Consider the following 13,713-nt stretch of genomic DNA (forward strand, 5'->3'; position numbering starts at 1 on the left):
CTGCTGCAACTCCAAGGCATCCAGCAGCCGCTGCAGCTGCTGCACCGACAGCTGCGCCTGACCCAGCTCGCGGGACGCATTCTCCAGTGGACCACCAGATTCTGAGGGTTGGGAGTAACGGGACCTCTAGTTGTACTCACATCAGTATCATGGTGCAACTGCTGCTGCAACTCCAAGGCATCCAGCAGCCGCTGCAGCTGCTGCACCGACAGCTGCGCCTGCCCCAGCTCGCGGGACGCATTCTCCAGTGGACCACCAGATTCTGAGGGTTGGGAGTAACGTTAGAATGAAAGTGGGGAATCAAATATGAGGTTTCGTAAAGTGTGTTGGTAGATGACTTCATTTTAGAAATTATTTGGTGTATTATTATTGGCTAGCTTGTATAATACAGGTACAACATATGACATAAGTGAAAAAGTAAAGGCAGTAGATATTGGTATCTATCTGAAAGATGGGTGTTATATACACTGGTACCCATATACTTTTAAGGGGGGGAAATATAATTATATGTAATAGTAGTAGGTTCCCAGTATTGAACATTAATCTGCTTTTTAAAATAATATATCCCAAATGTTTTACCACAGTTTTAGGAGCAGAGGCGACGAATTTTAAAAGTCTTCGCTTTGTTATAGCAGCTGTTCTCTTGAAAATTAAGCTTCTTTACCACAAGACTTCGAGATCAGCATAGAAGCGTTTACCTTCCATAGTAAAATAAACATCAACGACAGTGCCCACTGAATACACTACTCGTTAGCAGTATGTACTGGACTTATTACAAACGCATCGCTTTATGCAAACAAAGTAAATAGCCATGCTACACTCGCATCACGAAATCAACGGTTAAAGAGACAAAAACCTTATATCAGGCAGATCATTTTCATAGACATGCATTGACAAAACGTAAGTTGCGGACGCAGACTACAACTTGTTTAAATTATAATAGACATTTAAAGTAAGAGTAAAGAAGCCATGTCGTCATCATAATTGTTTTATCTACGATTCAATTGATTATTGATTTCAATTAAATACATAATATGTAAACGTAGCAAGAAGTTTAATTGACACTGCATAAAAGCATACTCATAGGAAATTCCCTACAATTTGACACTTACACGTTTTTGATATAATTTTAGAGGGCAACATCTTACATTATCAATGTAAAATCCGACATGGCTTCTTCACATTTACAAGGAACACATACCTATAATCCAACCGGCGAGTCGTCCGCCCGGGGTCCCGGAGACGAAGCCGGCCTGGGGCCCGCGGATGGGCCCGGCGGTGGGGCTCAACAGCCCTACAGACATCACACGTCAATGAGGGTGGGGAGAGCGGTTTGGAATATATTGCGCAGAAGAACTTGTAGGAATAAATGGGAATTTTGTTGGCAGATAAGTTTTTAGGCAGTGAGCATTATATAATAAGGTTTAAAAGGTAGGTAATACCTGATTGGGAACGGATGAACATAAGGTCAATATTGTCAATTTTGGAGATTTTAAAAGGAGTACATTCTGAAGAGATACTTTTTAGTAATTTAGTAAATATGACAGTCTATTGATTATTTTATTCAATAACCATGGTCTATGAGATTGATTTGGGACCAATTTAAGTTTTTTTTAAAGTACTCTGCCGTTATTAATAGCTCTCTTGTGCAAAAAAATCGCCATTATTTCTTTCTTAAAAGCCAATATTCGCTCAATTTCGCCAATATATTCCATAACACTCAAAAACATACTTGCAGGGACAAATGGTGCATGAGTCAAACAATCCGAATTATTAACAGTAATAACATAATAATAATTATTTATGACACTATCAAACGTAGTAATAATAAAGTAATTTGTTGATAAAACTATATGACTCAATGGCGTATTTTTATCAGTTTCCCTGTATTGGGGCAATTTTCAATGAATTTATTTCCGCAGTATTAATTGACTCTACGATACTTTGAGGATATAATATAATAAAACTTGTAGCATATACTACTATTGAATATACATAGTTGCTATGCTACTTACATAGGTCATAATATGCCGTCTTACTAAGATTGAATGTGTCCTATAAGTAGGCACATAAGTATGATATTTTAATTAGTCATGCCAATGGGTCATTAATTAGAACTTGTATAATCTGTATCATTACTATTGATATTACTGTTATTTATTCAAAATATACTAGAAGAAACAATTACATAAACTCATGCATCCTACTCAGAAAATACTATCTCTAAACTAAAAAGAAATGGAGTCTTTAAACGTATCCTACTATGATCAAAATAATGTACTGTGCTAAGAAAATCTTCTAGCTATGTACTTGCCTACATATTACTGCCTAAGCTCTAAAACTACTTAAAAACTTTAAAAATCTCTTACATTGCATGAAAATAATGGCTCTGCTTCTTCCGTTAGCCAGCACTTTCAAGCTATATCTTATTTTAGCTAGCAAATCATAAAATCCAGCGGTTTGCATTGGTTCAAGTTATTAGACCATCCACTACTTCCGATAAGATAGGAATTTGACAATCCTTATAATGGGCTAATGTCAATATTCTATATTTAGAAAGCAAATCCATAGAGAAATAGATCTGTCAGTGAGGGTAAGTAATAATATCCGTAAATAAAAGACTTCCAAAAATTTAATATAATTAAAATAATAATAACTACATAATAAACGATACAGTCTAACCGGAACAGGACGGATCACTAGAACAGCGGTACAACGTCTTCATTTCATCACTGGGGTTTATTTCCACGTTAGAATCAGTCAAAGAACTAGCCATCGTCACGTTATAACTCTGATATAGCTGATACATCTTATAATCCTTCTCTATCGCCTGCTCAGTAACAAAACGTAATAACTTCCTATCCGTCTGCGATTGAGTTGAAACCTTAAACGAAGGCGATAAGAGCGCAATTTCTTTAATCAAATCCTGTTTAAGTCTTGATGAGTGCTTTTTCTTTTTGATTGCGTGCTCTTTTAGGATTTGAGGGTGGATGAGAATGTTGTGGGCGTCGACATCTATCATAGAAGCTAGCGTGGGGGAGAGGACACATATCTTCTTGAACTGTAGCTTGGAGTTAGTACGCTTAGCTGCCCTTTCCATCTCTGCTTTTATACTGTACGCCGAGTCGGATCGTGCAATGCTTAACGACGTATCTCCTAAAGGCCGCTCCCGTTGAAACTTCAGTATCAACTCCTCCGAGTTACTCATCGTTTGCACTTGCGAGTTCATCATCAACTTCAAGTCTATAGCGCTTATGTTCGCATCTCTCACATTCAGTTGCAACTTCTCTTTCACATTACTTGTTGCTGTGTTTACTGCTGTTTCGTGGGTGACGTTACTACTGACTCCCGGTGTGCCACACACGTCCCACTGTGTCATCGCGTCTCTACTAACCCTTGCAACGGACTCTTCGTTATAAATCTTACCTAACAGACTCAACCCCTGCATGTTACTGCACGATTTCAAAATTTTCTCGTGTTTTTTCCGTAACTTCAAGAATAAGTTGTTTATCTCTTTGTGTAAGCTTGGTATATTCTTCGATAGCAACGTCAAATTTTCCAGCAGTAACAATATGAATTTCTCGTCAATAACTCGCGGCGTCGGGTTTTCGAATACTGACAACTCAGCTTGCTTAGTGGGAGGCAACCCGTTGGTATCCAAACACACACCATTACAGTCTTTGAGCCGAACTTTTTTTTTAGACTGAAATTTTGTGGCCAAAGAATCTTTTTTAAAGGACATGATATAGCAGGATTGCGTTCCTTCGTTTTCAAAAGACTGTTTGGCGTTTGTGTCTTTGACTATAGATGCGCTGCTCTTAAATGACAGATCTATAGAGTGTTCGCTCTCATGTACCACCTTATATGCTTTGGAAGTGGCATCGCTGCTACTTGTATAAGGTTTTAGATCAAGCTCTTGCGGGAAGTCTATGAAAGCGTTCTCAGCAACTTTGACTTTCTTGCGGAATATCTCGTTAGAGTTAGTGTTGGCCGGTTGCATGTACTCTAGCCAGTTCTCTTTCAACGGACGCTCATGCTTTACTTGCTTTTTCAAGTTTTGAGACTCAGCGAACTGTAGGCTCAGGTGTGCGAGCTTGGACTCAGCTATAGTAGGTTTTTCCTTTAGTTTGATAGTTATTGACATAATCCCTTGAATAGCTGGATCGCTAAACATGGAAATATGCTCCAAATCGTATTTAGAAAGGCCTATAACAACTGAGTTCTCGTCAAAGTTTTCGTAGATAAGATTTTTCCCAGGATACTCCTTCACAGACCTTCCTAATTCGTCTTTGGATTCTTCCTTTTTGAAATTACTGGGTTTTATATCGCCGCTAGACTTTTCATTGTTGCGACATTTCTCATCCAGTTTCCTAACTCTAGAGAATATTGTTGTTATTTTGTCTAATATTTCTTTCAGGTACAGTTGTCCGGGATCGACTTGTTTCATGACTTCGGTTGATTTTTCCTTTTTTGGGTCCGCGGGTTTTAGAGTGCTGACGCTTTTAGATACTCTTTTGACTATAGCCTCAGTTTGTACTTCGCAGGAAAGTTCGTTAGAAGCTTTTGGTCCTCCCGAGTGTTCACTGGATTGAGAGCTTGTGCTCGTTAGGCTTCTAGCATCATCTTTAAGTAGCACATCTAAGTAAGCACCCAACAATTCCTTAGCAACATCGGCGGGTATCGCAGTCTCACTTATAAGATGGTTCAATGTATCCTGTATTTTTTCCGTCGAAGAGTTGGAATTATCGATCTTGAACTCTGCGGATTCATCCAGCTCAGACTTGCGTGATAGCTTCCCGAGGTTACCCATCAGAGTTTTTGTGATTTTAATATCCCTTTCTTTACTTCTGGTCGTTTCACACATGTACACTGTGTTCTTAAGTAGCCTCTCTAGTTCTTGTATTCTGCGTTCCTTCTCGTAACTCTCGGTGTCGCGTCGTGGGCTCGGACATTTTGGTGGCGGTGCCTTCTTCTCGTCTTGAGACATTTTGGGTTTCTTCTTGTACTGCACTAGCATCTCACTGAGTCCGTGGAACTGTGTTTGCTTAGTCACGTTACTAATGAAAACACTCGATAGATTTTTGTCTCTAGTGAAGAATCTATTTGACTGCCTAGCTATCGACCGACTACGTTTCATAGCATGCTTCACTGGTTCCACATTAGTATTCTTTAGCCAATATTCTAGTAAACTCCTAAACAAGGCTTTAACTGGATGCACTTCATGGAATTTGGCGTCATACAAATCTTTGATTACTTGTTTGATATAAAATTTGGCTTCGGTGGCACGAGTGTTTTTAGCATTTTGAAATATGGAGATCATCAATTTGTCTGTGATGGTGTCGAAGTCTGACGTGGTCATGGAATCTTGTAACGACTTGCTATCGATAATAGTTACTTGTACTTCGTTACTCTCTTTCTCTACAGCATCACAAGTGACCCCTCGGTCTGCACTCTTTTCAGGGTCAGATTTTTTTGACACTTTCATTTTATACTTTCCTAGTAGCATACATTTGCTCAGAGGTCTTTTCAAAGTAGGCTCTTCAATAAAGTTTCTGTATTTCACTAAATTGGTGGACTTTTTACTCCTCTTCATCGGCGAATTGGGACTCATACAGCGGGACTTGTTTCGCGTAAAGAAGAAGTATGCCGTCGTAGGTCCAACCTTAGTGTCAAGGAATAAAGGTCGTTTTCCTTCGCCAATGTTCCACCCTGAATATCGAACTGGTGATGTTTCCTGGCTTATTTGGTGTTCGTCTTCTAGCACAGTTTCAAATGTTCTCACAGAGTTGATATCAAGATCTGTGCTATGTATTTGTTTTTCAGCGTCTGTGCTGCCTAGAGAGATGTCTGGGGATTTCCTTCTTTTTAGATCTTCTTGTGTGAACCTAGCGACACAGTTCATAGAGCATAAGCTTCTGTGGTTATTGAATAGTTTCTCGTTTAAGTGTACATCATAGACCTTTGGTTCGTCGTAGACTTTTGGTTCTAGGTAGTGTCTGGGTAGAGGGCTGCGGGGAAGGGAGATTTCCGGGGAAGGGTAGAAGCTGGAGTGACAGAAACAGAAACTGTCGTCACACACTTCGTCGGAAGCGTGTTCTCTGTCGCTGGGGAAGGGGAAATCATCGCTTGAGCTATACGTTGAAGATCCCAGGGTGTCGTGGGAAGTGCCTGTACCTGTGTTGGAGGGGAAAAGGGAAGGTATGACTAGATGGGAATAAATAGGGATTTTTAAAGGGATATTCGTGAAAGGGGACGGGAAAGTTTGCGTCTACGTAGTTATATGACATACATCATTTGATGTGAATATTTTATCTCATAAAGCCCTGAATGGGTTTAATAGACACTTCAAGAAATGATTAATCAGAAATGATATGCTTATGATAAGAAAAATACATACCTACGTATTTTGAAGTCTAGTAACAACACAAACGCACACATACACACATCTAAAACACTCACACACCTACAAACCACACTTTTTCTAACTACCCTCAAAAAACCTGCACAGAATCTAGGCTAAAATCTTACAGCATGCTTAAAAAGAACAATAGCAAAAAAAAGGTTTAATATTCTACATTAAAAAGAAATAACTTACGTGACGAATTGTCTGTGGGAGGTAGATCGTCTAGGGGCGCATGGATCTTTGGCACCGACTCCCGCGCACCGAATGTTAGCAAATGTTGCCTATATAACCTGTAGATAGATCAAGATATTTTGTAAGTCAGGACGAAAATTAGTCTGGATAGACGGAGGTAGGCGGAAAAACCACTTATCTTCCTAAAAGACAGAAAGAAAATACTTTTATTTACATGATATAACGCATAGATAAACACAAAGAGGAAAAGACAAAAATTTCCTCGAGTAATGGCATATTTGGAATGGCAAAAAATTGGCTTCCTCATGATTTTTGGGCTTGATTCTTATTTGGTGCTAAAGCGATGCGTCTGCATCTTGCTTTAGCCGAGATCCCGGAAAGACCAAAGTCTACTGAGCCGTGTAACACCACGTACACAAAACTATTACCTATTCTTTTCTAAAACAATACATACCTATGTGCTTTAAGCACGTTCAACCACGTTCGGAAGACATCGGGCGTCTTCGCTCGCAGATGGTATATAAACTCGTCGGCGTCTATATCGATACGTCTGCGCCTTGCCTTGGCCGAGATCACGGAAAGACCGACGTCTACTGAGCCGTGTAGGCGGCCGCGAGCCACATCTGTGGGGGAACGCGCGTAGACCAGTATACCGCCGTCTACTACGAAGAATCGCTGGAAAGTTTTGAGAAATTTTAGGTAAAAACCACTAATTTAAAGTGTGAAAAATTAATATCTGTGACCGTACATGTAAAAAAAACCGTTTACGAGTAGCGAACATCCAAAAAGTCTTATAACAATTCGGTATTCAAAACATACATTGGGTTGCCCGCGTAACTCAGTTGAGGATATCAGATAGGAAGACGCTCCTTGTAAAACACTGGTACTCAGCTGTATCTGGTCAGACTGGAAGCCGACCCTAACATACTTCAGAAAAGGCAAAGTTAATGAGGATACATGTAAAAACAAATAAGTTACCTTGTGCCACCCTTTCAGAGGCCATTTCCTCTTCTTGTGTAGGTAGCCGTTGAAGACGTCTGGCCTCTTCTCGAACCTCTGGCCGTCTTTTAACCCCTCTAGGACCTCCCATTCACTGCCCCGACGACGGCTGAGAAGTAGAAGAAAAACCATTAAGAAATATTTTACGTTTTCTGCAAAATGACCGTTTTATCGAAGAATATTATATCAAAATCTTTACAATTACTTGAATACGCTGATCTCAGGAACCATCCCCTATATTTCAGTTTTAAGTTCAGTACGGATGTTGGCGGTGTTACCAACGTCTCCGTGCAGAGGGCAAGTAAAGCCAGCGTCCGCGAATGCTATTCAGTAGCAGTAATTGTTACAATTCCACGTCAGAGGCCGTCAAGCGGATTTGAGAAAACTCTGACACTAGGGCTTGTTAAGTGATTAAAACCTGCAGCTCATTTGATAAGATAGAGAAGAGACGATTTCAAATCTGTAAATTCGTAAAACCACAAAAGTTTGTTTTATATATCTTCAAATGTTGACCATGTAAATTCAGAAATAGCCGTCCCACGTGTAACCCATATCAAAGTCATTGAATTAAAAAAAGGTACATTTAATATTAGATTACGCCAAGTTTTGAGTTAATTGTGGCAACTCAAAGGTCACGTTGAAATGGGGTTATTTATACGAACTACGGAATTATTGCTCAGTGAGCGTAGTTTTACATTAATGTTTAATTAACTTGATTGCCTGCCTATTATTGTAAGTAAATAGGTTATAGTAGACAAGTTTATCGACCCAAAATTCGTAAGTATGGAACGGTATGCTAATTGTGTATTTTTTTTAAACATGCCTGTACCTTAGAATCTGCAGACAGGGAGGCAGTCTCTCCTGAAGAGTCGGCACCAGTCTAACCTTGGGGTATTGGGTTGCCCAGGTAACTGGGTTGAGGAGGTCAGATAGGCAGTCGCTCCTTGTAAAACACTGGTACTCAGCTGCATCCTGACTGGAAGCCGACCCCAACATAGTTGGGAAAAGGCTCGGGAAATGATGATGATGACTTACCCCCTATTCTTAGCAGAGCGCGGGGGTTGCGGCGACGGGCGGGGTGCGCAGTCGCCGCTATCGGCGGACAGGGAGGCAGTCTCTCCTGAACAGTCGGAGTCAGAGGCTCGGGAGATGATGATGATGACTTACCCCCTATTCTTAGCAGAGCGCGGGGGTTGCGGCGGCGGGCGGGGTGCGCGGTCGCCGCTGTCAGCAGACAGGGAGGCAGTCTCTCCTGAGCAGTCGGAGTCGGAGGCTCGGGAGATGATGATGATGACTTACCCCCTATTCTTAGCAGAGCGCGGGGGTTGCGGCGGCGGGCGGGGAGCGCGGTCACCGCTGTCAGCAGACAGGGAGGCAGTCTCTCCTGAACAGTCGGAGTCGGAGGGCGCGCGACGCAACGCAGCCGCGCGACCTGCCGCGCCGCGACGCCGCTCACCTGGTGGATGAGAAGATAGAATAAGAAGATTAATATAACTTTTTGGAACCGTGTAACTAACTTGACGATTCTATAGAGCTTTCATAAGCCCATTTGAAATAAAAATCATATATCGGGTGTGTCGTTCATAATCACATTAAATGAAATGCGTTAATATACTGGTTAATATATGTCGATTAACACAAAGATAAAAGAAAAATACGTAAAAATAAAAAAATGATTTTTTCAAACATAGTAAATGGAATAAAAATGTGCAAAAAAAACACATTTTTATTCGAACACCATATAAAAGTTAGTCATTACAAACAACAGAAATTCTCGCTTGAAAACTGACAGCTGTCAACTGATCAAAACATACGATACTCCTAACTTTATCTCTGCTTTACACATGATGTTGTAAATTATAAAAACGAAAAAATGACTCCTTTGGTTAAACCACTGAATGGATTAGGTTATTTTTTTTACAATTCGCCATAGAATATCATAAAGTATATGCAATATGATTTAATGTGATTGTGAACGACACACCCGATATAACTTTGACTGAAAAACCTAATATGGCCCAGTATACTGACTCATGACGTGAATTTACCTAGGGATATTGGGTTGCTTGGGTGACTGGGTTGAGGATGTCAGAAAGGCAGTCACTCTTTGTAAAACATTGGTACTCAGCTGCAATCGGTTAGACTGGAAGCTGTTACATACATAGTTGGGAAAAGGCTAGGTAGGTGATGATAATAATAGCTCATGACGCCATATTGGTGACACAAAAGTGACGTAAGTAAATACTAGCGCTGACACACTTCTCCATATGGCGTCAATATATGATGTGATGGGCACTAGCCACTAGGTATATTTCGGAACACAGACTTACTATCCTAGCTGGCTGAGATGAAATTTGGCAGGGTATTGGTGGTACCCTGGAGACTTAGATAGGCTACTTTTTCATCAGGACTTCCTTAACGGCGCGGGTGAACCGCCTTGACCAACCGGAGGTGTTTGATTCTTTACCATCATCCTCCGAGCCTTTTCCCAATCATGTTGGGCTCGGCTTCCAGTCTAACCGGATTCAGCTGAGTACTAGCTTTACAAGAAGCGACTGCCTATCTGACCTCCTCAACCCAGTTGCCTGGGTTGTCTTTACCATTACTAAATAAAGACTTTGGCACACCGACCTATGTTATCATTAATTTTACCCATCTCTTTAATTATAAGATGAAGATCAGGCGATGATGATGACAAAATGATAACCATTTCGAGAAAGTGTAAGTTACAATAACTTCAAACTAAGAGAAAATGATAACCAGAACATAATTACGTCAGTTACAGCGTGCAAAATTTCACCAACCTTAATTGAAACATCTGGCTCCACTAACAAGACAAAATGTTCGTATTCAATAAACTTAATAAAGCGAATAAAGATAATTCAATATAAACCGTGAGGTTCATTAACGATTTCACGCCACAGTTAATTACAATGGCAATCTGGAAAGCAGACAACGTCACGTGTTTGCACGAGTATTGTAAACAAAACTGTGATAGACAGATGTGTTTTATTAATAAGACTTTTCATAATATTTGGATGTCTTTTGAAAACTGACTTCCGGATGTGTCGTTATTTATATCAGTATTTTGGTTCGCTTTCGTCAGATTTTTCAAAATAAATTTATCGTAACTCTAAATTTTTTCGCAACTATTTTGAAATCAGCATCTTATGATTAAACGTATGACGTCCAAAATGTCAAACCGATTGCAAATAGACTTCCAGTATATACTGATAATATACATTTTCATGACATTCTCGAAGATGGAGACAAGACGCATCAATCTATCAACTAAAACCGACTGAAAGATTAATAAACCAAACCAGATGTTACATCTTTCAGTACGAAACGCATCAATTATCAAAAGCAAATTGTCACCTAATAACCTTGAAGCGAAATAACCCCAGGACACATTTCTTATTCACGTTCCAATGCATTCAAAGTCGTTGTGAGACCAAACCGCTAAACTTGCCAAGACCTCATAGAACCCACGGAGTAAGGAAAAATTAGAGGAGATGCCATAATGCAGGTAGGTCAAGAACCTAGCCTAGGTCAAATTCGTACGGTGGGCATGACTAATCGATCAGTTACGAGTGAACTACGAGGCGTTCGGGAGCTTTGGGACATCTGACAATGATATTTGGTATTAGGCTATTTTCCACCATTTTTTTTAACGACCTCAAAAATCATCAAATGTCTCCCGCTATGGCTTAGCTGGGGTGAGGGAGTGTCACTCTTACTGACAAAAAAACCGTCGTGTTCCGTCATAGGCCTTTTATGTACCAGGGCCGCGGTAACTCGCGCGAACGATCCCGCAGCTCCGTTAAGGCACCTACGCTAGTAATTTCAGCTCCGTTATGGCACCTCCGCTAGTAATTTTGTTCTCCACGGAAATACCGCAAAAACTTTAAATTATCGGGTCGAGGTGGCGCACTGCGACTTAATCTAGGGTAAACCAGTGCACCATAATGCCATTGTGATTAGCAGCAATGGGATAACACGCGAACCGAAAATTCATACCTAATTTCTGTATCGACATGACCTGAATCTTGGAAGACTTAAAACTGTAATTTGATTTAAATATAACTTCACGCTTGCTTTGCAGAGGCATGGGCAACTATAAAATTTACACATTTCGCGGTTGTCAAAGTTTTCAATTGCTATGGAAAACTCAGCAGTATTTTCACCAAAAACATTGAACGAATTGACTATCGAGACAGTCAAAGGCAGCCAAGTAACATAAGCGGTAAGTTTTTTAGCATTCTTGTGGTCATCCAGACGGGTACGATCTTCCTTTAATACCATAGTAAATTCCTTAACAAAAGTCCCCATCTTCTAATAACAACAAAGATAGTATTTTTATCCTCCCAACTCGGATTAGTACACCGTCAATTGCAGTCTTCATTGCTAGTTGAGAGTTCAACATAGTACCATTTTCGCTACTTGCGTGCGAGTCCTTAAATCTCTCCATTTCAAGCAATTTCACGATATCTAAGTGCCTGCTTACCCAACAGAAGCAAGAAGCGTGTTGATAATAAACTACAATTTGGATTCACCATGACCGAGATGTGACGAAACATTTCCTTACACAAAATGGAAATTCCAAAATGATGTTAAAATTATGGAGTACTAGCTTTTGCCCGCAACTTCGTTCGCGTGGAATAGTGACTACCAGCAAATTTTTGATTTGACCAATAGATGGCGCTGTATGTCCGGAATAATTTTTTTTATTTTTTTTTTGTAATAAAAACTATCCTATGTCCTTTCTCAAGTTTCAAACTATGTCTGTACCAAATTTCACACAAATCGGTTCAGTAGTTTAGGCGTGAAGAAAAGACAGACAGACAGACAGAAAGACAGACAGACAGACAGACAGACAGAGTTACTTTCGCATTTATAATATTAGTTTGGATATTGAAAGTGGGGGAGTGACGAGCAAAGAGGTAACAATTTATTAGAAGTATGTATCATTGTTCCAAGATAATTTGATGACCAAGAAAATGAAAAGCCCCCTCTATTCTCTTCAAACATTAGATATATCAATATGGTAGTTAGGTCTGAAATTATCGTGGGTCTGCGGGCGAAACCTCGGAAAGCCTGCCGGGGCTGGGGGATTATTCGAAAGAGTTACCGCGGCAATGGTACATAAATGGCTTAAGAAGAAACGTAGTGGGTTTTAGTCGAGTAAGAATCTGACACTCCCTCAAGCTCATAGCAGAAGGGGTCATTTGATGATTTCCCATAGTAAAAGGTCTGAAATTATTTTTAATTGGTAGGTTTTCTTCATATGTTATTAATTTCTAAGATAAGTTTAGTTATTTGTTTGATATAACTCACGTTTGTTCTCGAGGCGCGTCGGCTCTGTGACGACATTCTTCAGTCCTCCTTGATTCATGACTTCGCCGCTACACGCGCCCAATAGTAACCATCTTAATTCAGCTGGAAATAAGAAAAACACAGATTGAATATCTACTCTAGAAGACAACACATTAACGAGAAGTCTATAACGCAGAACTTTTGAATCATCAAAGGTTCTACTGACAATAACACGGAAACACAAATTAATAAAACCAACATAAACCTACAAGACATGATTTTAGCTGAAAGTCCCAAAAATGTAACCAGGGATAAAGGGTTCAACATTTCAATTGAGTTTTTGAAACTGTCAAAACAGAAAAAAAACTTGGAAGCTACAAAAGAACACAAACAATCAAAATTCAGATCGAAACAACGCTAAAAGAAAACATTTGGCTGCCTACAAGCGTATAGACAGGATGACGTAACCCTATTACTGCAAAGCTGAGATCACCCATAATATCTCGATACACGTAAAATTAACTATCATTCATGGTAATTACGATTATCATACGTTATAGTGCTGTAATGAAGGAATAAAGGGGATTCTTAGAATCTACACTTGCATGTTTATGTGCAGTAATTAGCAACACAAATTCAAACGTGCCGCTTCATGTAATTTTCGTCATTAAAGGCCAATTATGTCGCCTTTACACTGTAACTTAGCATTGTATTAAGCTCGTCATGCAGTCCATCATCATCTGCCAAGCCTTTTCCCAACTATGTTGGGGTCGGCTTCCAGTCTAACCGGCTGCAGCTGAGTA

At 40.0% G+C, this 13,713-nt stretch overlaps 1 protein-coding gene across 4 annotated transcripts in view; it reads right to left on the minus strand.

Annotated features, from left to right (window-relative positions):
• LOC110377433 (oxysterol-binding protein-related protein 3) overlaps nt 1-13,713 on the minus strand; it is a 45,423-nt gene that overhangs the window by 19,831 nt on the left and 11,879 nt on the right. For 2 of the 4 annotated variants that reach the window (XM_064041352.1, XM_064041351.1), the window contains exons 2-8: nt 12,932-13,033; nt 8,894-9,050; nt 7,574-7,703; nt 7,050-7,270; nt 6,596-6,693; nt 1,202-1,294; nt 141-262 (exon numbers count right to left, since the gene is read on the minus strand). In XM_064041352.1, the coding sequence (XP_063897422.1) occupies nt 141-262; nt 1,202-1,294; nt 6,596-6,693; nt 7,050-7,270; nt 7,574-7,703; nt 8,894-9,050; nt 12,932-13,033 (923 nt within the window). Of the gene's footprint in view, nt 1-140; nt 263-1,201; nt 1,295-2,614; nt 6,175-6,595; nt 6,694-7,049; nt 7,271-7,573; nt 7,704-8,893; nt 9,051-12,931; nt 13,034-13,713 lie in introns of those variants that run through there. The other 2 variants (XM_049845848.2, XM_049845847.2) reach the window with 1 other exon arrangement.

The sequence above is a fragment of the Helicoverpa armigera genome, chromosome 25 (genome assembly GCF_030705265.1).
Source record: "Helicoverpa armigera isolate CAAS_96S chromosome 25, ASM3070526v1, whole genome shotgun sequence".
In the NCBI taxonomy this organism is placed as follows: domain Eukaryota; kingdom Metazoa; phylum Arthropoda; class Insecta; order Lepidoptera; family Noctuidae; genus Helicoverpa; species Helicoverpa armigera.